This window comes from Hyla sarda, chromosome 1, assembly GCF_029499605.1.
Source record: "Hyla sarda isolate aHylSar1 chromosome 1, aHylSar1.hap1, whole genome shotgun sequence".
Lineage (NCBI taxonomy): Eukaryota > Metazoa > Chordata > Amphibia > Anura > Hylidae > Hyla > Hyla sarda.
The window spans coordinates 231,295,689-231,320,641 of NC_079189.1; the positions used below are offsets into that span (position 1 = coordinate 231,295,689).

General features: G+C 41.9%; 1 protein-coding gene across 3 annotated transcripts in view; it reads left to right on the forward strand.

Moving 5' to 3' along the window:
* Positions 1–24,953, forward strand: part of PRKG2 (protein kinase cGMP-dependent 2) — a 110,605-nt gene that overhangs the window by 55,798 nt on the left and 29,854 nt on the right. For 2 of the 3 annotated variants that reach the window (XM_056568939.1, XM_056568941.1), the window contains 5 exons: positions 9,016–9,163; positions 12,566–12,702; positions 13,754–13,843; positions 14,253–14,394; positions 18,869–19,032. In XM_056568939.1, coding sequence (XP_056424914.1) covers positions 9,016–9,163; positions 12,566–12,702; positions 13,754–13,843; positions 14,253–14,394; positions 18,869–19,032 — 681 coding nt within the window. Of the gene's footprint in view, positions 1–561; positions 580–9,015; positions 9,164–12,565; positions 12,703–13,753; positions 13,844–14,252; positions 14,395–18,868; positions 19,033–24,953 lie in introns of all 3 variants that reach the window. The other variant, XM_056568940.1, reaches the window with a different exon arrangement.

Here is a 24,953-nt window from a genome sequence, read left to right on the forward strand (position 1 = left end):
GAGTCAGTAAGCTGTGAAAGGGCAAAGGAGGAGGTTAGAGACAGAAGCCGAGAGGCAGAAGAGGAGATTGGGGTATCAATGGGGATATTAAAATCACCCATGATGAGTGTAGGTGTTTCTGAGGAAAGAAAGTGAGGGAGCAGGGTGGCAAAATGATGCAGGAACATTTGGGGAGAACCAGGAGGACGATAGATGCCACTCTGAGAGAAAATGGGCGGAAGAGCCTGAGGGTGTGGACCTCAAAAGAGGGAAACGTGAGTTAAGGTAATGGGGGGATGACTTGAAAAGTGCATTGTGGGGCTAGAAGCACCCCAACTTCTCCACCATGCCTGGTGTCAGATCTAGGGGTATGGGAAAAGTGAAGGTCACCATAAGATAAAGCAGCGAGAGAAGCAGTGTCAGAAGGTTATATCCATGTTTCTGTGAGAGCCAGCAGATTAAGAGAATTAGTGAGAAATAAGTCATGAATCTGGGTGAGCTTATAGCACACAGATCGATAGTTTAGGAGAGCGCAGTTAAAGTTTGTAGTGGTTCCGCAAGAGGCAGGTAGAGGTAGTGTAGAGCAAATATTAGTGAAAGGTGGGCCAGGGTTAGGAGCAATGTCCCCAGCAGCTGTCCCCAGCAGCTAAAAGCAGAAGAAAGAAAAGGGAGAGCAGATGGCTGGGTGAAGTGATGAAGCGACTTCTGTGCTGTACCATGGAATGAGCTGACTTTGGGTGGTTTATGATGGTGAGCAGTGCATGCGAGCAATACATAGGTGAGGGAAGGAGGCATGGACAGATGTATATAGAGTCCACCAGAGAAATCGGTGGGGGATAGAAGAGAAAATGTATCGCAATTATGTAAGTAATAAGTGTGTGCATGTTTGTTTTTTGTTTTTTCTGAAAAGAGTGACTTACTTTTGTAGTTATAATATTGAGTTAGTTCCCTTTTGTTCCCTTCTGGTTCAATTCAGGTATAATTCCTTATATAACACTTAAGAAGCACTTTAGATGGCAGTATTAGATGGCATATTTGAATGTCTCCAGACCTAAGGTCTACAAGACCTATAGCCTCTAATATATAGTGCTAGGCTAAGCCAGAAGATTGGCAGAGGAGTGCAATCAGGTGTGAAAAAGGGTGGGGAGCAATACAAGTTTGGGAAGAAAGTTAAGAAAAAATAAACAGTTTGGTATAATTCTTGATATCACACTTAAGAAGCACTTTAGATGGCAGTATTAGATGGCATATTTGAATGTCTCCAGTTACTGTGAAAGGTCAGTCAAAAGTACACATTTGCTGGTGTTGTAGACAAATACTGTTTTAAGCGTAGTGGAGCGCATTGTACTCCCCTCATCAGTGCATACCACATATGTACAACCAGGTGGTGTACCATTTTGTTCCTGTTAAAGTCTTAAGGGCCAAGATACTGTGAAAGGCCAGCCAAAAGTACACACCTGCTGGTGTTGTAGACAAATACTGTTTTAACCTCTTAACGACAATTGACGTAAATTTACATCATGACGTACAATTACGCTCTGCCATGACAGCGAGCACCGGACCGGTGCTTGCATCATGCGCAGCAGGTCCCGGCTGCTATCAGCAGCCAGGGACCCGCTGGTAATGGCGGACATCCGCGATTGCATGGATATCTGCCATTAACCCCTCAGATGCCATGATTAATACAGATCACGGCATCTGTGGTAGTGTGGTACTTTATATGGATGATCAGATGGCACCACGGCTCTACATCAACATATGCAGCATCACCATAAAGCGGCCTGGGAGAACCGTAGCTCCGATGTGGTGGTCAAGCCTGCTGCATCCCCCAGTGGCACGCCGCTCCTTGTTTCAGCCAGTCAAGGCTCCACCACCTCAGCCGAAGGGAGTTGTGTGTCATACCCATCTTCTTTCGCTCTAGATGCTCGTGCTCCTCCTACTTCGAGTCAGTCATTCCACCAGCAATCCATTGGCAAAGCCATTTCCAAGAGACAACAGTATGTGCCTACTCACCAAACGGTACAGAAGCTGAATGTGCTTCTGTCCAAGTTGCTTGTGTATCAGTCCCTCCCTTTTCAAGTGGTGGATTCTGCACCTTTCAGAGAACTGATGGTTTGTGCCGAGCCGAGGTGGAGAGTCCCAAGCCGTCATTTCTTTGCGAAGAAGGCAGTACCAGCCCTGCACAATTTTGTGGAAGAAAAGGTGGGCCAGTCCTTGAGCCTGTCGGGGTGTACCAAAGTGCACGACGTGTGGAGCTGTATCTACGGTCAGGGCAACTACACATCCGTTATGGCCCGTTGGGTGAATGTGGTTCCTGCACAGGCCGTTGGTCCTGTGATAGTGTGCAACTCCGCCTCCTCATCCTCATCCTCCACCGTGTCCTCAGCCTCCACCACACAGTCAAGTCTCAGTGCTTATCCAGCATACCATGTGTGCAGGGCACGGCGGTGTCACACTGTTCTTCACATGGTTTGCTTTGGCGAACGGAGTCACAAAGGGGAGGAACTGCTAAAAGTAATTCATCAAGAAATCAAAGCATGACTTACTCCACGAAAACTGGAAATGGGAACCATGGTGACCGACAATGGTAAGAACATCTTGTCTGCGCTGCGACAAAGAAGCCTGAGCCATGAGCCCTGCATGGCACACATGTTCAATCTGGTTGTCAAGCGGTTCCGGAAGTGTTCCCTCTTTCTGCAAGATATCCTAACAATGGGAAGGAAACTTTGCATGCACTTCAGCCACTCGTACACCGCAAAGCATACTTTCTTTGAGCTGCAGCATCAGAACGGTATCCCCCAACATATTCTGATTTGCAACGTTTCCACAAATTGGAATTTCACCCTCCATATGTTGGACCGACTATACAAACAGAGAAAAGCCATCACTGATTTCTTGATGATCCAAGTGGATAGGGGGACTCCCCTGTGTAAATTCAATGTAAACCAGTGGCAGCTCATACATAACACCTGCCGTTTGCTCAGGCCCTTTGAGGAAGCCACATTATTAGTCAGTCGCCAGGATTATCGGATGAACAACGTCATTCCACTGCTTCCTCTACTACAACATGTATTGGAAACGATGGCTGGTCAGGGCACTGGAGACGAGGCACCTACATCTCATGGCCACATTGGAGATGGAGGCAGGGAGTCCCTCTGAGTCACTTGCACAAATGGCATGATGCATGTTCACTTGCTTGTGTAGTGACCGTCGAATTGTCACCATTCGGCAGCGAGATGACTTCTGGCTCTCCACCTTATTGGACCCTCACTACCGGCACAAAATGGGGCCTTTTTTACACCCACTGAGAGGGAGGACAAACTGACCTACTACAGAGACATCCTACATAGTCAGTTGGCCAATGCCTATCTGCGCCATCATCCATCCTCTCGCAGGTATTACTTGAGGGGCCCTCTGCACCTACTTTCCACTGCAATGGCTGCTGGAGAGGGGTGGGGTGGCAGGAGCAGTACAAGCTCCATCAGCAGAAGCCTGAGTCTACAATCACTGATGAGTAGCTTTCTTCACCAGCATAGTGAAGCAACTCATCAGCAGTAGGTAGACCTGGTGGAGGACCTGAACCAGCAGGTGGTGGCATACCTTGACATGACCATGCCAACACAGCTTGAAGATACGCTGGACATCTGGGCAGCCAAACTTGATTTGTGTCTGCAACTAGCAAAGTTTACCCTGGAAAACCTGTCCTGCGCAGCCAGTAGTGTGCCATCAGAGCAAGTGTTTAGTGTGGCGGGTGCCATAGTAACCCGAACTCGTCTGTCCACGAAAAATGTGGAGAGACTGACCTTTGTGAAGATTAATCAGGCATGGATCAGACAGGATTTCCACCCACCAATGCCTGATGCATCAGAGTAAATTGACCATGGTGCCACACCAACACTTCACAAATATGGATAGTGCTAAAAATGTTTAAGGTGCTGCTCCCCAGTTACAGACATTCCTCCGCATCAGACCACATGTAAGTATTGAGGATATGCATTACATAAAACTTAACTTTTAATAATATTTTTTGAAATCAAACAAAAGGAAAGGTGTGCAAATACTCCATGTGCCACCTACACCACCAAGTATTGATGTGATGCAAAGACTTCTAAAAGGTGGAAGGGAACAACGTATGGTCCATTGTAACCGGTGGGGGTAAAAACTTCCCCTGTAATGCCCTATTCTCGCATTATTAATTCCCTTAAAGACAAGCGTTACTCGCCCAAAAAAGGGTGGCCCCACACAGTGTTTCCCCCTGCAAATACTGCCATTTCCCAGGGTTTTTAGGTGGAAATAAAGAGAGTTTCCTGTGTGGGGCCGCCATTTTTAGGGTAACACTTGCCAAAAAGGGAATTAAAAGGGCGAGAGTAGGTCCTTAGAGGGGAAGTTTTTACCCCCACCTGCTACAATGGACCATACGTTGTTCCCTTCCACCCTTTAGAGGTCATTGCATCCCATCAATACTTGGTGGTGTAGGTGGCACGTGGAATTTTGCACAGTTTTCCTTTTGTTTGATTTCAAAAAAAATTTGGGTACATATATTTTATCCTAAAGTTAAGTTTTATGTAATGCATATCCTCAATACTTACTTGTGCACACTACCACTTTTACAAAAGAGACCTTTTTCTTATGCCTACCTGCCTCAGCTACTATTCTGATCCTGCCACCTGCCTGATGCCACACATCCAATGCCAAGGTCCCCTTTTTTCACCCACCTTTGTCACTGGGTACGGGCATTGCCACTCACCGCACCACTCTGTCACCGGTTCACTTTTAGGACTCCTGATGCTGCTGTCCCATTCTGCCACCATATGTTCTCCTCATGCTGATGCCAGCTCCAGGCTGTCTCTTTCAGCTACTATATGGTCTCCTTATGCTGCCACCAACTCCAGGCTTTGTCATACAGCCACTATATGGTCTCCTCATGCTGCTGCCAACTCCAGGCTGTGTCATTCAGCCACTATGTGGTCTCATCATGCTTCCGCCACCTCCAGGCTGTGTCATTCAGCCACTATATGTTCTCCTCATGCTGCCGCCACATCCACGCTGTGTCATTCAGCCACTATATGGTCTCCTCATGCTGCCGCCCACTCCACGCTGTGTCATTCAGCCACTATATGGTCTCCTCATGCTGCCGCCACCTCCACGCTGTGTCATTAAGGCACTATATGGTCTTCTCATGCTGCTGCCACCTCCACGCTGTGTCATTCAGCCACTATATGGTCTCCTCATGTTGCCGCCACCTCCACGCTGTGTCATTCAGCCACTATATGGTCTCCTCATGCTGCCGCCACCTCTATGCTGTGTCATTCAGCCACTATATGGTCTCCTCATACTGATGCCACCTCCAGGCTCATTGTACCGCTCCGTCACAGTGATTCTAATAGCGATGCCTCTGATCTGCATGCCATACTGAATAACAGTATTATGTCACTAACCCAGCACACACCCTATGTGTGTTACAGCAAGGGAACGTGTTCTACACCCCTATTGAGGCTCTCTTTAGGCCAGAAATAGCTGTTTTTAATAGCGATTCGCCACAAATCAATTCAGACCGAAACAAATATTTTGGGAAAATTCGGCAGATCAGCCGAATCGAATTTTAAAAAAATTGGCTCATCTCTACTCATAATAGTCAAAACCTAATGCTGGGAATAGGGGAAAATGCATGTAAATGGGTGAATACCTTGCTTTGTGAAAGAAAACAGTGAATGGTCATCAATGAAGCATGCTCCTATTTGGGTTATGTGGGGCATATAGTGGACCAAACTTCTTTTTATTATATTTATAAATGACCTTGTAGGGGAATTACACAGTAGAATTCAATTGCAGGTGCCACTAAACTGGATAAGGTGATCACCACAGAGGAAGATAACATAATACAGTAGAATCTAACAATAGTGGACACTCACAGGAAAAAACAAACTGTCCGCTGTTAAGAGTGTGAGTGTGTGAGTGTGTAGGGGTTGGGGGTTGGGTTGTGTGATTGATGTGGTTGGTGGATGTACCGAAGCAGGAAACCACTGTTTTAACATTGGTGTTCTGCTTCTGTGCAGGGGGGTCTGCAGGGGGGTGCAACGAGAGTCAGGGCCTCCTTGGAGCCTGGGCTCCTTACTGGGGCATTGGCTGTACATTCTAACAGTGACTCTGAGTACAAGGCAGGGCCGACACATAAGCCTGGTTGTCCTCCATTGGGAGTGTTTTGTCCCCATTGGGTGTGTTTTGTCCCCTATTCGGAGTGTTTTGTCTCCTATTGGGAGTGTCCCCTATTCGGAGGATGGAAATACATTAAGTCTTATGGGACTTTGCCGGGGAATAAAAAATTGAAGAAAAAAAATTGTAAGGTATTGGTAGGTGTTTGCTAAGGGAAATTTTACTGTATTGCACAGAGCAAGCAAATTGATCTTAATGTGAATAAAAGATTATGCTGAGGAAACAACAAGTACAAGTATATGCTTCATAGTTAAACACTGAGTAAAAGTACCACAAAAAAAGAACATAGGTGTAAACATAAAGGGAGCCTATGGGAGGGGGTGTGACGGCCACTACGCCCCCTACCATATATTTGCATTGAGTGGGTGGGCCGTGATGTCGCTCTGTGCAGCTGAGAAACTGGGGTGCTGTTGCGGGACCCCCGTGATCAGACACCTTATCCCCTATCCTTTTGATAGGGGATAAGATGTCTTTTAACTTTAGTGACCAGTGTAATTGATGAGTGGTTATTTAGGTTGGAAAAGGGACGTGAAAGGAGTAATCAGATTATAAAGTACAAATATATGAATGGACAGATTTTTATACAAAACTTTTTACACCTAGGCCTATAACCACATTTCACCATCAACATAGATGGGGATTCTTTACTGTAAGAGCAGTGAGACTATGGAACTCTCTGCCACATGATGTTATAATGTCTGACTCAATAATAATAAACAAGTTCAAGGGGGACCTGGATGTGTTTCTAGGAAGGGATGTTAATCCAGGAATTTTATTCTGATTGCCTTATTTTAAGTTAGAAAGTATTTTTTCCAAGCATGGGACATTAGCCATGCTGTTTTACCTTCTTCTGCAATAGCATACATAGAAAAGAGAAGGCACTATAGCATAGATTACAATTATCCTCCATTGTGTTGTCCTAGGTTTGCTACCCTAGGCACAGAAGGGAGTTTTCCCCTCCATAACCTTTTCATCATCCCTAGGTTGGTAACCATGCAGTCCTGCACAGTTTCATTTTATTTAATTTTAGAAGTCAGTCTTTAGTGACACATCTTACAGATGTTGTTAATAAGACAACACCCCTATAAAAACTTAAAGACTTTATATTTATTATTTTTTAAATGTTTTATTGCTTCTTGTAATCCTTACAGGACAGCTCAGAAGGGCTGTAGATAGAGAGGAGAGCTAGTTTAAAGAGGAAAACTTCCGTGGGTTGTGAACAAGTGTAGAGCTCACAGAGTAAGCAAAAAAAAAACATCATGTTTAATAAAGACTTATGGAGATAGTGTTTCACACAATTATAAGTACAAAGCAAGGATAAAAAATATGCAGTTTGAAGTTGTCCATAGCCTTTAACATATTTCTTTTGAACATTTGCCAATTCTTGCCTTTAACATGTTTCTTCTTTGGCATTTGCAGATTCAGTAAGTGTGAATAATATAGGTAGTGGAAATAGAAACCATGTGAGATTATGGGCCTCATGTACTATGTTTAGCCGTTTTCCCCCATTTAATTGTGAATTTTCATTTTTCCGCATATGCACAAATTCGTTTATATATGTTGTGAAACATTGTTGGTTTTCATTTATTTAATCATTTTGTTAAAAGATAAAAACTTACAGTCCGAAAATACGCTAAAAACTGGGTGAACAATTTCATAAATCGTTTCGATTATGAAAAAAACTAAAAAACACACCCACTTTTCAGAAAATAAGGTGAAAGTGGTGAACGTGCAGAAAAACAGGGAAATTACAGGTAAAACATTAAAGTTGCACTTGGGGAAACACAACTTACCCCGTATCCACAGGCAGAGTCCTGTCCCATCTTTGCTGGTGAATGGCTGTGCGGAACATCACTCCTGCTCGTCTCTGATAGAAGAGGCCAGAGCAATCCGGGGACTGGTGAGTATCTCTACCGCTTACAGAAGATTATGGGGGGTCCCTGCAGTTGTATCCCACACACACACACACACACACACACATACACACACACATACACACACACATACACACACACACTATCAGACATGTATCCTCTATCTTGTTGACTGGGGATAAGTTCTGTTCCCTGGTGTACCCTTATAATAAATAAAGGGAAACATATTTTGCCATACCTTTTTCAACTATATTTACACCGAACCAATAGTACATAAGGTCCCATGTGGCTGAAGTCAGCAGCAGAGATAATAAACAGAAATTCCAGTTTTAAATATAATTTGAAATGAACTTCAATACAACATCAGTGTACTGTAATAATAATAGAAGACAAAATTCATGTTTGAATAATGCTTCACATATCTATCTCTATAAGGTTACTTAATTTGCATTAAACAGCTGGCTCCTGTCTTATGCTGCCTAAACTGCAGGCAGCATAAAATTAGTGCCGGCAATGAGATTCTGGGACACTATAAATTACTTTGATATGCTTGGGCATTTCAGAGTCATAATAGTTTAAAAATGTCTCCGGGACCCGTAGACCTTGGGGTGGGTCCCAGCAGCTGCTAGTAGAGTAGCCGGACCGAGAGTATCTGCGCTGAGCCACCTGAGTATGTGTTACCTGGGTCCCAGGGGCATCTTAAATAAATTTTTCTGAAAAGCCCGATAGTATCAGAGTAATTTATAGAATCCTAGAATTGCGATGCTTGCGTTTTGGGGAACATTAAACTGATGACAAATTATCTTTAAGTTACAAATGGCTATGTAGAGGGCAAATTTAAATGTTTAATAACATTTTTTCTTCCCCTTACCATAGAAAACCCACCTCTACTATATAGTAATAAATAAACAGAAAAACACGTTTGAATGTGTGATTTGACTTTCTTTAGGAAATCTACTGAAAGACAGCTTGAAATCATGGTGTCCCTGGAAATGATTGAGATGATGGAAACTGTTTCCAAATTTTCTGCTTCACCTTTCAACGACCTAGAGATTATCACCACTTTGGGTGTCGGTGGGTTCGGGAGAGTGGAGCTTGTAAGGGATTTTACTACTTATTGATTTACTGCCTGAAGTTTACAATGAACATAGTCTATTTCCACTGCAAATGTAACATTTCAGGTATGACTGCTCCTAGCTTGCTACTGCATTGGACTGTATTTTCAGTATTCTAGCTATCCCTGTTTGTTACATACAATAGATTGAATAATGTGGCCAGTAAGCTAATAGCTCTATACACCATAGTGCAGGTAGAAACAGGAATATTTAATGAAACTTTAAGGGTCTATTCACACGTACAGTATTCTACGCAGATTTGACGCACAGATTTGATGTGCAGGATTTGAAGCTGTGTTCAGTCATTCAGTTTACATTGAAATCTGCAGCAGAAAATCCTGCACATCATATATGTGCAGAATACTGTACGTGTGAATAGAACATAAGGGAAAATCTTAAAAAAACTTTTGATATCTCAACTTGAATTCCTGGTGGGCTAGATTAATATCATGTCTGTGTTAAGAGTTTGTTGCATATATGGTGGTAAACTCTCACAATGTATGTATGTTAACAGCTGGCTTACATATACACTATTTTACATGAGAGAGTACACCCCTCACTTTTTTGTAAAATATTTTATATCTTTTCATGTGACAACACTAAAGAAATAACATTCTGCTACAATGTAAAATAGTGAGTGTACTGTCTGCATAACAGTGTTTAATGTTGTGTTCCCTTAAAATAACTCAACACACAGCCATTAATGTGTAAACCTTGGCAACAAAAGTGAACACACAGCTAAGTGAAAATGTCTATATTGGGCAAAATTAGCCATTTTCCCTCCCCGGTGTCATGTTACTCATTAGTGTTACATGGTCTCAGGTGTGAATGGGGAGCAAGTGTCTTAAATTGCGTGTTATCTCTCTCACACTCTCTAATACTGATCACTGGAAGTTCAACATGGCACCTCATGGCAAAGAACTCTGGCCTAATATGGCCTAGGCTACAAGAAGATTGCTAAGACCCTGGAATTAAGCTGCAGCACAGTGGGCAAGACTATACAGTAGTTTCACTGAACAGGTTCCACTCAGAAAAAACCTTGCCATGGTCGACAAAAGAAGTTGAGTGCACATGCTCAGCGTCATATCCAGAGGTTTTATTCGGGAAATAGATGTGTGAGAGCTGCCAGCATGGCTGCAGAGGTTAAAGGATTGAGGGGCCAGCCTGTCAGTGCTTAGACCATATGATGCACACTGCATTAAATTGGTCTGCAAGCTGTCCTGAAAGAAAACCTGTTCTAAGGATGATGCACAAGAAAACCCACAAACAGTTTTCTGAAGACTAAGGACATGGATTACTGGAACCTCCCATGAGACCAAGATAAATTTATTTAGCTCAGATGGTGTCAAGCGTGTGTGGCAGGAACTAAGTGAGTAGAACATAGACAAGTGTGTCTGGCCTACAGTCAAGCATGGTGGTGGGAATGGCATGGTCTTGGCCTATATGAGTGCTGCTGACACTGGGGAGCTACAGTTCATTGAGGGAATCATGAATGCCAACATGCACTGTGACATACTGAAGCAGAGCATTATCCCTTCTCTTCTGTGACTGGGCAGCAGGGCAATTATCCAACATAAAAACAAACCCAAACATACCTCCAAGATGACCATTGCCTTGCTAAAAGAACTGAGGATAAAGGTGATGGATTGGCCAAGCATGTCTCCAGACCTAAACACTATTAAGCATATATTTGACATCTATAAATTGAAGGTGGGGAAGCATAAAGTCTTTAAAGGGGTTATCCAGGAATAGAAAAACAGAGCACATTTTTTTCAAAAACAGTACCACTTCTCTTCCCAAGTTGTGTGCAGTATTACAACTCGGCTCCATTCACTTTAAAGGAACTGGGCTGCTTAACCACACCCAACCTGTAGAGGACTCCAGTAGCAACCTGTGAAACTCTGGTGAACTCTATGCTCAAGAGGCTTAAGGCCGAATTCACACGGCAGAATTTCCGCATTGAATTCTGCATGAATTTATAGCCAATACACTTCAATGTGATTCCGCTGTCCCATTCACACAGCAGAATTTTTGCTGCAGGAATTCCATTGAAGTGAATGGGCTATAAAGTCATGTAGAATTCAGCACCAGCACAGCACCAAGAAGTATCCAGCTGTCCTGCAGAGCATCAGCACCTGCATTTTCTTAATTTCACATGAAAAGATATAATAAAATGTTCACAAAAATGTGTCATCTTCAGAACTGTGCCCAAATCACTGGACTTAAAAGCCCCTTACACGCAGGACTCTTCATGTACAGGGGGATCTGAGTGCCATTCTGAAATTCTGAAGATCGCAAGGGGCCCTGCCGTCGGACTCACAGTGATCAGACAATTGTCCCCTATTCTGTTGATATCCTGCTGGAGTACCCCTTAAAACAGGCACTGTTAGGCCCCTTTCACAGTTCCGTCTGTGCACGGTAGATGACCTCCGTTAGGAAGATAGCGGGAGAAAAATTTGTGCTTGCGACGTCTTTTTCACGCTATCTTTGGCCGCAATAACAGGAGTTATAACAGACGTTAGAGGAATCCCATTCAAGTGAATGGGATCCTCTTTGCCTGTTATGACTCCCGTTAGGCTCCGTTACAATAACGGACATTAAGGGCGGTCACAGTGGGGGAAAAAATAGCCCTTAACGTCCGTTTGTAACATAGAGTGAAAGTAGCCTTCCTTGAAAACTAGAGACAGTTCAAAAGTTTTGATCAGTGGAAATCTTAGTGTTCAGAGCTTTACTGATCAGGAGAATATGCTGGGAGAAGACCTCGCTTAACACCTTCTCTCCCAGCTTTGCATCACATGATCGAGACACACTAGCAATGGAGGTATGTAGATTGTGTCTCGATCGCAGGACACAGAGCAGAGAGAGGAACTTGTGACCGACAGACTTCTCTTTGCCTGTTCTCCTGATCGGAGGACACTCAGGCTTCCACCAATCATTTGACATGTCTCAAGACAAAGTAAAAAAAGGAAACTAAAAACTTTTCCAGAGCTCAGTGAGATATAAATATACTATACTATAAATACTATAAATAAATAAGTTGTGATTGGTTGTGATGGGCAGTTTTGGTTTCAGGCAGATTGATAAATGTGGGTCATAGTTGGTCATAGTTGTTAATAAAAAGAAAGCCTGTGGTTCGGAAACATAAATCTCCTGAGATGTTCCTAACACATACAGGTCTAAACCTGGATGAGCATTGTGGATCTCATGATCATAACATAAATGATCACAATGTAAAATGGTTTTGTAGGTAAACTCTGCAGTGGTGTGACACTTTATTAGAAAAAAAATGGAATCAGAGATAGGTTCAGAGATACTTTGTATATATCATTTTTACGGTATAAGATTATTATAAAATGTATGCGATGATCAGTGTTTTTTGTGCAGGTGAAAGTGAAAAATGACAATTTAGCCTTTGCTATGAAATGTATTAAAAAGAGACACATTGTGGATAATAGGCAACAAGAACATATACATTCTGAAAAGAATATTTTACAAGAAGCGTGTTCTCCATTCATAGTGAAGTAAGTGTGATATAGTAACCAATGTAAGAACACCCATGCAGATTGGATTATGTATGTCTTCCTTGAATCAATATAACATTTCTTTAAAAGTTTAACAATAAAGGACCAGTGTATAACAGAATTGGCCACTGACAGTTTTGGGGGTCAGAGTCACTTTACAGATTACATTAGAATAGTGTCTTTCAACCAGTGTGCCGCCAGGCTGAAGGCACCATTGGCGTTAGGGCACCTCATGCGCGCCCGCTGGCATCATTGAGAAAGAGAGAGCTGGGAACGTCCATCTGCCACAGTGCTGTGTCTGCTGTAGAATAAAAGACCTGGGACTGCCTACTGTTTAGTGCCATTCCCTGTGACCATCTCTTTCTCTGTATCATCTGTCACCAGAGGTCAAAAAAGTGTGGGAATTCACCCAAGATTTCTACTCAAGGACTGGTCCTGCAGTACTTCTGCTAATGGGAATGGTGTTCCTACTGTGGAAAAAGTGCAGGAACTCGGTTCCCATGTGTTCCTGCAGGACTTGAAATTTCCAGCTCTCTCTCATAGTGATGCGTGCACGAGCGGTGACGGAAGAGGTGCAGTCAGACACCCATGGTGTGAATGCAGACTGCTATCCAGGGAGGGGGGGGGGCTGTCAGTGCACCCTGCTATCCAGGGTAGGGGGGGAGCAGACTCTACATCAAAAGTATGTCTTATTTTGACTTATGTAAGTACTGCCCTATTGGTGTATCAGGTAACCATTGGGCTACATGTTAGCATCCCTTTTAAATAGGATGCTTGACTGTAGCCTTACAGTCAAGCTGTTTTACTCTTTCAAGGGGTTGTCTGGTTAATTTTATCCTCTAACAGCTCAGAAGATATTAAATAATAAAAAAGAAGTCACCCCATTCTGATGCAGCTGGAGTTCCCCTCTTCTCTCTACTTGACAGGCAATCACCAGTTGCCATTACTGCTTCCATGGCTGTTACAAGTATCTGCTAAAGAGGACAGCTGTCGGAACTGATGAACCTGTACCCTTTTTTATATTGTTAATGTATATAAATCTTTTTTTAAGGTTATATCGCACTTTCAAAGACAGAAAATATGTATACATGCTGCTTGAAGCATGTCTGGGAGGAGAACTATGGAGCATCTTGAGAGATAGGTAACATTCTCTTTGACTTACCTTCTCATTCAGAGCTGAGAATGTTTATTGATAAAGCCATGGATATGATGAAGCCATGTATGAATAAATAATATTTTAATCATCCAACCTGATAAAATGTTGTAGGCTTATGCATGTATTATAATATACTACAGTCTGTGCTTGTTTTAAAAAAGAATGAGAAGAAATAACCCAGCCACTTATGGACTGTGGAAAAGGCCATTTATTTTTTAATTTAGCTTAAATGGAAGAGCGAATGAATAGCTTGTAGGATTTTACCTAAAATTACGTTTCCATAGTCACTGTGTGGGCACTCCCGAATGTTTATGCACTGTCATCTAGTACATGTGTAATGTCAATGAAAATATTTTACACAAAAAAAAAAATGTAAAGTATTTTTCCCCCTCAGAGGCAGTTTTGATGAGACCACTGCTAAATTCTGCATTGGATGCGTGACCGAAGCTTTTGAATATTTGCATCAGATAGGTGTAATGTATCGTGATTTAAAGCCAGAAAACTTACTGCTAGATGCGGAAGGCTACGTCAAACTGGTAAATTTGCATTAGAAAATGTATATAGTTGTTTAAGAGTTGTAATTGTAAAAATATATACACATAATGCTGGGGTATTAAAGGAACCGTACGAGAGTCAAAATAGGCCACTCATATCCATGGACTGTGCTTTTTAGCTCAGCCTTATTCACCAGACACAGGCTCCTTTCTTGGGAGAAAGCATCATACAGCATTGCCCTGTCTGGCCTGCAGAAATAACAGAGCACTGGACCCATGGACAAACCATGTACTTTACCATCATTTGTCACATTAGTTGTGGCATCAGTTGTGGCCAGTCACTGAGCCAGATCTCTGGTAATACGTGACAGTGCCCTTAAAGCATTTTCTATGCAAAAGGTGTTATTATGGCCAAAAAAAAATTACTTTAGTCCCCTTAATGACATTGGACATAAATGTACTTACTGGTGTCCTGGTACTTAACACACCAGGAGGTACATTTACATCTAGTACATGATGCGAACACCAGTGCTTGCCCTGATGTCCATCATTAACCCATCGCAGGCATCCAATCATCCAAGATGGCGGACAGAGGTCCCCTCATCTGTCGCCGTCAGTCCTCCCGGCATCATCTTCTCTGCCTTTAAGCAGACCAGTGAAGAAGATTGCCAATAATACTGATCAGTGCTATGCATATGCAAAACACTGAACAGTATTTACAAGCTAATGATTACTATGAATAGTCCTCTATGGGGACATGAAAAAGTGTAAAAAAAAATTGTAAAAAAAAAAGTTTTTAGAAAATGTGAAAAAGCCCTCCCCAATAAAAATGTTAATGACCCCTTTCTCCTTTTTTTACCCCAAAAAGTGTAAAAAAAGAATTCATAAACATATTTTGTATCGACATGTGTGTAAATGTCTGGACTATCAAAATACAATGTTAATGATCCCATATAATGAGCGGTGTAACCGTAAAAAAGAAAGTCCGGAATTGCTGCTTTTTTGTCACATCACATTCCAAATTCCTTTTATAAAAAAGGATTAAAAAGTCACATATTTGCAAAAGTGGTACTTATAAAAACAAGAGATGATGGAACAAAAAATTAGCCCTCCTACAGCTCTGTATATGGAAAAATGAGAAAGTTATAGGTGGTCAAAATAGGGCAATTTTAAACATACTTATTTTATTTTAAAAAAGTTCAAGTTTTTTTTTAACCCCTTAAGGACGCAGGACGTAAATGTACGTCCTGGTGAGGTGGTACTTAACGCACCAGGACGTACATTTACGTCCTGTGCATAACCGCGGGCATCGGAGCGATGCCCGTGTCATGCGCAGCTGATCCCGGCTGCTGATCGCAGCCAGGGACCCGCCGGCAATGGCCGACGCCCGCGATCTCGCGGGCGTCCGCCATTAACCCCTCAGGTGCCCGGATCAATCCCGCCATCTGCGGCAGTTCGCGATTTAAATGAACGATCGGATCGCCCGCAGCACTGCTGCGGGGATCCGATCATTCATAACGCCGCACGGAGGTCCCCTCTCCTTCCTCCGTCCGGCTCCCGGCGTCTCCTGCTCTGGTCTGTGATCGAGCAGACCAGAGCAGGAGATGACCGATAATACTGATCTGTTCTATGTCCTATACATAGAACAGATCAGTATTAGCAATCATGATATTGCTATGAATAGTACCCTATGGAGACTATTCAAGTGTAAAAAAAAATGTAAAAAAATGTAAAAGTAAAAGTAAAAAAAAGTGAAAAATCCCCTCCCCCAATAAAAAAGTAAAACATCCGTTTTTTCTTATTTTACCACCAAAAAGCATAAAAAACATTTTTTATAGACATATTTGGTATCGCCGTGTGCGTAAATGTCCGAAATATTAAAATAAATTGTTAATGATCCCGTACGGTGAACGGCGTGAACGACGAAAAAAAAAAAAAAGTCCAAAATTCCTACTTTTTTAATACATTTTATTAAAAAAAAATTATTAAAAATGTATTAAAAGTTTTGTATGTGCAAATGTGGTATCAAAAAAAAGTACAGATCATGGCGCAAAAAATGAGCCCCCATACCGCCACTTATACGGAAAAATAAAAAAGTTAGAGGTCATCAAAATAAAGGGATTATAAACGTACTAATTTGGTTAAAAAGTTTGTGATTTTTTTTAAGCGCAACAATAATATAAAAGTATATAATAATGGGTATCATTTTAATCGTATTGACCCTCAGAATAAAGAACACACGTCATTTTTACCATAAATTGTACGGCGTGAAAACAAAACCTTCCAAAATTAGCAAAATTGTGTTTTTCGTTTTAATTTCCCCACAAAAATAGTGTTTTTTGGTTGCGCCATACATTTTATGATATAATGAGTGATGTTATTACAAAGGACAACTGGTCGCGCAAAAAACAAGCCCTCATATTAGTCTGTGGATGAAAATATAAAAGAGTTATGATTTTTAGAAGGCGAGGAGGAAAAAATGAAAACATAAAAATTTAATTGTCTGAGTCCTTAAGGCCAAAATGGGCTGAGTCCTTAAGGGGTTAAAGCAGTATAACATTAGATGGGACTTTTTGATGGGACTTTTTGATCGCTTTTAAAATCTTTTTTAGGGTACACAAAGTATCCAATAATACGCAACACTAGACAATTCTGCTATTTTTTTGTTTTTACGTATACACCATTGACGATGTGGTTTAATTAACATTATATTTTTATAGTTCGGACTATGTTTATGTTTATTTCCTTTTTTTTTTTTTTTTTTTTTTTTTACACAATTTTTTTGTCCCCATAGGGGACTATTACATGCAATCTTCAGGTTGCATACACTGTTCAGTGCTATGCCATAGCATAGCATTTATCAGTGTTATCGGTGTTTGCTTGCTCCAGGCTAATGAGGCTTCCTGGAGCATCAGAGCACTGATCAGATGGCGAGGAGACAGGTAATGGCCCTCCCGCCGGTTTCACCGCAGTGGTCCCGATCAGCTCCGCTGAGCTGCTGGGATGTTTTTTTTTTTTTATATTTTAGACGTAGCAATCAACTTTGATCACGGCGTCTAAGGGGGTAATGCTGAACATCACGGCAATCAATGATGTCCGGCATTAGCCACAGGTCCTGCCAGTTCATAGTCGTTGGGCAATCCCGCTATGATGCAGACTCACCTGCTGAGCCAGCATCATAGAAGGGGCACGGGACAAGGGCGTACAGGTATACCCTTTGCTTTTAAGTGGTTAAGGGGTTAAATTAACATATCTTCCTTTTTTATTGAAGCATGGTGAATGAATGTCACAGAAAGCCTCATTGTCATTGAATGACAATGGGGTAATCCTCATGCAGAATTGTGGCACCACATACTACATACAGTATTTGTTGCACATCCTTAGCAAAAATGTGTAGGTCATTTTTGAATTTATGCTGAAGGAATACATGTCAGATTTAAAAGTAACATTTAGTCAGATAACTTTGATTAACCGATGTATTAGCACAATATACATGTTTTTGTCATTCCTAAATCCCCTAGCATAACTGCCTTACCCTACATGTTACCCTATATTTTTATGTTCTGCCATCTAACAGAAATGAATAGTATTAGAACTAGCTTACTAGCCCAGAGCCAATCTTCACCATTGAGGGGAGCTAGAGATAACTCCACCCCCTTTGAAATGTCATGCACTGTATCTGGCAATCGGAAAGAGTTTTTTTTTTTTTTTTCCAACTTTTCCCACGATAAATCTATTAAAAAAACAAAACTTTTATTTACCTCCAGTGCCCTGGCAGTGCCTCTGGTGTCCCAATATGGTCTCAGCTGCACTCCTCTTTCACTTAAAAATCGTGAAGCCTGGGCCAGGAGTGAAGTCAAGGCCCAGCTTGTCACACTGTCTCTCAGCCAATCACTGGCCGAGGTTGGACATCATGGTGGTCAGTGATTGGATGAGGGGCAGTGTGACACTCTGGGTCCTGACTTTACTCCAGGACCAGGCATCACGATTTCTGAAAAAGGAGCGCAGCCGAGACCATAGTGGGACACCAGAGGCACTGCTGAAGCACTGGAGGTAAATAAAGTTAATTATTTTTTTTATAGACTTTTATGTAGCCGAAGTTGTGGAAAAAAAAACTCCTGCTGGATAACCCCTTTAACCTATAAAAAACATGTCCTCATATGGATAAAAAATATTAATTAGCTACAGCTTACACAATGCAATGTTAAAACAAAAATCAATATACTTAATTCCCAAAATAACAGCATCTTTAAATAGTTAAACAGTGACTTTGACTAAATCAGTATGATTGTTTGAATAATTTGACTTATTTCTATCCTGTGTCACAGCACAGCTCCACTATAAGCAGTAGGGCAAACTAGTAATGTTAATAGTAGGCAGCACAAATAATACTTATATAGAAAGGCAAAAAAAGCTGACAAATTATCCTGCATTTATAATGAACTTGAGCCTTATAGTCTATTGGATTCCTGTGAAAAAAGAACAAAAACATTCAGCTATGTGTTTTATATTTAAGGTGGATTTTGGATTTGCAAAGAAAATTTTTCCTGGCCAAAGAACATGGACGTTCTGCGGGACACCTGAATACGTGGCTCCAGAAGTAATTTTGAACAAGGGTCACAATTTTAGTGTGGATTTTTGGTCACTTGGTATACTATTATATGAATTGCTCACAGGATGGTAAGTTCTTAGTATTATACATAACCACAAAAAAGCATGTCATTTACTGGTGTCTTTATCTACTTTATGTTTTTCTTTATCTACTTTATGATTTTTTTGTTTTTTTTTAATACTTTTTTTTTTAATACCTTTTCAACCCAATCAAGCACGGGAGGAACATGGGAATACTGTTTAATGTAGATCTCATTAAACACAACAAAATAAGTAACCAAAAAGTGTCTTCCCCTATATTTAACTGTTCTTAAATATTTTGTCTTTATATCAGTGAAATTTTTAGTAAGATTTGTTAAAATATACCTATATTTGTTTTAAGATAAAAAGGGAAATGTCTATAAAAAACAAAAAACAAAAAAAACAAACTAACAGTGGACCTTCTGGGTTCTGATAGGACTTTGATTAGGTCTAGACTATTGAACATGATCTAAGGTTTGATGTCCAATTGGTGGTCTAGCGGCCACATATGGTTACAGGGGAAGGCTAATTCATATCGCACATCTTCCTTCTCCAGTATATGAATTCAGTAGAACAGATGTATGTCCAGAGCTCTGCACTGCCCTCACTCACTAGCTTTCCGTCTTTCCATAGTGCATTCTGGTGCCATTTCTGCCCCAAGTAAGTACCACACATATCCATATAAAATAAAACATAATTAATCATACCAAGCCACCTTCTTCTATACCTCCATGGTCCAGTTGTAGGCAATTTTGGTGGTGGACAGGGCAGAGCATGGACATTCTAACTAATCTGTGGCTATGGAGAAGCACTGTGTGTTTGAAAACCTTTCTGTCATTTGTCCTAATAAATAAACTCCCCATGAATTTTGAGGCCCAAGGTTTCCAAACAGAACATGGACATCCCAACATACCGCAGCCAGCTTTCATTTTATTATAAGTGTTTCCTGAAGCCATCTCTTCCACAGGTAAGAGACGAACATATACCCTGCTGTCTGCATGATGCGTGATCATTTAGCCTTGAACACCCATGACCCTTTTGCCAGTTCACTAGTAGTTCTTCTTTGGTCCATTTTTGGTAGGTACTGACCTCGGCATACCAGCAATACCCAACATGGCCTGCCATTTGGAAGATGCTCTGACTCTGTTATCTATCACAAATTTGCCCATGTCAAAATGGCTTAGATTCCTACATTTGCCCATTTTTCCCATTTCCAACAAATAAACTTCAAGAACTTACTGTTCACTTGCCATTTACTGCATCCCACAAAAATATTCACTTTAGAATTCATTTTTAATAGGAAAAGGAATTGTGCTGCCTAAACCACAAATCATAAGTCCTATGTGGCTTAAGCTGATAGGTTTAAGGGAGAAAAGAGGGAACCTTAAGGGACTGAAGGGTGTTGCATAGCAAGGCCTTACTATACCTGATATAAGAGAAATTGGTGAGCTAGGGAGAGATAAAGACTTTGGGAGCCATTGGTGGGTCAGTATGGGCTGTGCCTAAGCTAGCCCAGAGTGGAAGAGACAAGTTGATGGTAAGAGATTCGCTGCCTTGTGGCCTGTTGAAGTGCCTGTCCATCCAAGTCTGACAGAATGTATGGACTAGTGATGTTAAGAGAGAAAGTGACAAGCCACATAAGTAACTAAAGAAAATATACTAAAAGAGTTACCCCGCCTGTGTAAAAAGACAAAAGGCGTTTTCTGGCCAAAATGAATTGATGACATCCTCAAGACAGGCCATCAATCAGTTAGGTGTCAAAGCCAACAGTATCTCAGATTGTTGGTATAATAACTAAACACTCACCAGTGCTATGATATTTAGACAGCACCATAATGACACAATTACCAAGTAGAAGAATATATTAAGTTTGAGAGAATCTCAGGGAATCCCATCATAAGAGAGGCTGCCCTCTTGAATTACATAAAACTATTTGCAGATGACTTTAATTTCTTCATAACAGTGCCAACATTTTCTGAGTGGGCCTTGCACCAAGGCTGGAGATTTGGCTATGCGGCCAAGGTTTCACCAAAGTCGAGTTGCACTTAAATGAATGTTGGCTATTGCCCATTTTACTGTGTTGCTGTAGGTCTCAATAAGGCCTGTCACATACCACTGTATACCACTTGTGGCATTGCAGCAGTTACTTAATATGGATGCTGCTTTGTCCTCATGCCAGATATACCACTACCTTTCACAGATACCCAACCACCCATGGTGTCAAGTGTGCCCATTGTACAATTTTCTGTGCACCGAAAAGTACAGTCCCAAGCCACCACATGAACAACACAGTTACAGATCATGGGGGACATATATGAAAATCTATGCAGAGAAAAAGTGCCAATAGCAACTAGTCAGATTGTGTCTTTTGTTTTTAGAGGGCTTTGTAAAATTTGGAAAAGCAATCTGATTGGTTGCTATGGGCAACTGGTCAACGTTTCCTCTGCACAGGTTTTCATAAATCTCCCCCATGTCTTTTTCAGAATGAAGTACCATTTCTTTAAAGAGTAGCTCCCACCATCCTATTTTTTTTTCTGTCCCTGCCTATTGCCAATCTATCCCTAACCCCCTCCCTGCTTTTAATTTTTATTTTTACTATATTAAAAATGCCTTTTGTCTGCCTGGCAGTGTGCTCACTACCAGGCAGACTTCCCCAGCAGGCACCACGTCACTGATGCCTGCTGGGGACAACACTTCCGCCCTTAGTTTATCTACACAGGGTGCCTCCAGCTGTTTCACCACTACAACTCCCAGCTTGCCCTGACATCTATTGGCTGTCAGGGAATGCTGGGAGTTGTAGTATTGAAACAGCTGGAGGCACCCTGTGTAGATAAACTATTAGTTAGTTACATGCGGCGCTGCGGCGCTAGCCAGTGCCCTCCGTCTCCCTCCCCCCCCCCGCGCCATACCCCGTTCCCTCCATCACAACCCCCCCCCCCCCCCCCCCCGCATACCCCGTTCCCTCCATCACAAACCCCCCTCCCGCATACCCAATTCCCGCGTGCAGGGACAGGCAGGGAGCGAGCGCAGGCTGAATGAAAAAGGACTGATGCCCGGCCGCATCAGTCCTTTTTCAGGCGTGACATCACGCCAGGCTGCAGCCGGCCACTAGGAGGGAGACCACTAAATATCTGGGGGAAGTCATTCAGACCGCGCAGACATTTAAAACTAATCCTGACTATAATAGACAGGAGTCTATGCTACAGTCTTCAGTAGAAACATTTCAAAATTTTATCAAAGACCGTAAGCATAAACAGTTCTTGAAAGACTTTACGGAATTTAAGGAAAAAAGGGCTTACAGTTTCTCTAAACAGCCATTGGTAGTGGCCTCAAGTACTGACCTGTCATCCTCTGAATACGATACATCAGACACTGACCGCTCTCAACAGGTCCCTAGAGGAGGGAACAGAGGAAGGAGAGGGAAGGACAGAGGAAGATGGCAGAATCGAGGGGCCCCACAAAGGCGAGACATGAATCAGCCAAACATAGAGGGATATTTATCAAATGTATCACAATCATTACCCTCTGGTTCTGCTTTTTTACCACAGCCACCGTCCCCATGTACAACACGATATCGGGGACGGAACAAGAAATAAAATCTACAAAAAGAGAGGGAAACAATGATAATTTCGAGATCATAAATCTCTCATCAAGGACACTGACTGATGTAGAACTGAGAGTCCTTAAAAAAGGGTTATCATTTGTTCCGGTGACCAGATTTAATACCTTCGAGTGGGTAAAAGATCTCCATTTGTTTTGCCGTAAACTCAAATGGCACCGTTTCTTTAAATTTCATAACAAACGTCAATGTGAGGAACTAGGGATTCTCGAGGAGGATCTCCCTACAGTAACAATGTTGAGGGACCTGATGGAAGAGGGGGAGAATGATCCTGGACTAGGTCCGTTCTCTGATTTAAAGGCAAAAAGCTCTAGGATGCCACCTATATCTGATGTCACAAGTATTGACATCTTCCTAGAAATTGTTACAAGAGAGATTGAGTCTATACAAACAGGGAAACCTGTCAAACATAATCTGAGCTGTGAAGAAAACATAGCCTTAAAAAATCTTGAGGAAGATGACAGTATAATTATAAAATCTAGTGACAAAGGTGGGAACCTAGTAATAATGGACCATGATCCATATAGGAAGATGTGTCTGGACATTCTCAATAACCCCTCAAGCTATCGTATCCTTGAACAAAATCCCCTTCCTATATTTCAGAGGGAATTATGGAATATTCTGTCCGAGGCGAAAGATAATAATCTGATAAGTAATCAGGAATTGGACTATCTTTTTCCAAAGAATCCCACAATGGCCACCTTTTACGGATTGCCCAAAATTCATAAAGGGATTAATCCGTTGAAAGGTAGGCCAATTGTGTCAGGGATAAACTCCCTGACACAAGGCATCAGTCTGTATATAGATAGGATCTTGCGGGACTTTGTCACATCACTCCCCTCCCATATTCGCGATACTACTGATTTTCTGAGACGTATATCAGAGGTCCCAGTTGACGAGTCAATGCTCTTAGCTAGTATCGATGTGGAATCGTTGTACAGCTCGATTCCACACGATAAGGGTATACTAGCTGTACGGCATTTTTCAAGAACACGTGGTAATCAATTCACGGCACACAATGAATTTGTCATTTCGTTGTTACAATTTGTCCTCACCCATAATGTATTTACATTTGATCGCCGGATATATCATCAAACTAAGGGGACGGCGATGGGGAGCCCCTACATATGCAAACTTGATGTTGGGGTGGTGGGAGGATACTGCCGTATTTCCACCCGAAGATGAAATAAGATGGCCATCAAAAATACATCTTTGGCTTAGATACATCGACGATGTATTCGTTTTATGGGGAGGTACAAAAGTGGAATTTGAGGACTTCATAAAATTTCTAAACAATAACACATTTGGCCTATTTTTCACTTCTGAAATTAATGAAAAAAGTCTCCCCTTTTTGTATGTACTGGTCGTTAAAGATCAGATGGGGAACCTCTCTACCACACTATACAGAAAGGCCACAGCAACGAACTCATTGTTACATTGGTCCAGTTACCATCCGACATCCCAAAAAAAAGGTATCCCTAAAGGGCAGTATATTAGAGCGAGACGCAATTGCTCCTCGAATGAAGAATTTTTTAAACAAGCCCACATCCTAAAGGACAGATTTAAAATGAGGGGGTACCCGGAGGACTGCCTACAGAAGGCATTTGGTCATGCTAGGAGCCTTCATCGAGAAGGTTTATTGACCCCAAATGGGCCTAGACAGGAGGATATAAGGACACGTATCATTGCAACATATGATGACAGATCGTCTACTGTGTATGACATTTTATCTAAACACTGGGACATCCTCCGGGCTGACCCTCATATAAGTGAATTTGTTGCTGACCGTCCCCTTATCACATTTCGGAAAGGAAGGAGTTTAAAAGATAGGCTGGTTCACAGCCACTACTCCAGACCCAAATCACGAGGGACTTGGCTTCAACACACAACTGTTGGGAACTTTCCCTGTGGTACGTGTTCTTTTTGTCCCCAAATGAAACGCACAAACACATGGAAAAGTTCATCTACAGGTGAAACCTTCTATTCCAGAGAGTTAACTAATTGTAAAACGAAGGGCCTGATATATCTCTGTCAATGCCCCTGCCCCCTCGATTATGTGGGGAAAACCATAAGGGAGGCAAGAAGGAGAATTGGTGAACATATGGGTGATATAAGACATAATCGGAACACCCCTATTACGCGGCATATACATGAAAAACATGCAGGGGATGAGAAGGTGATATGTTTCACCATAATTGAGGTTGTACGTCCGCCAATGAGGGGAGGAGATTTTGATAAATTACTTCTGCAGAGGGAACTCAGATGGATTTATAGGATAAGATCATTTTCTCCCCATGGCCTAAATGAGGCATTATCCTTCGGATGTTTTATATAAATCCATTGTCTAGCT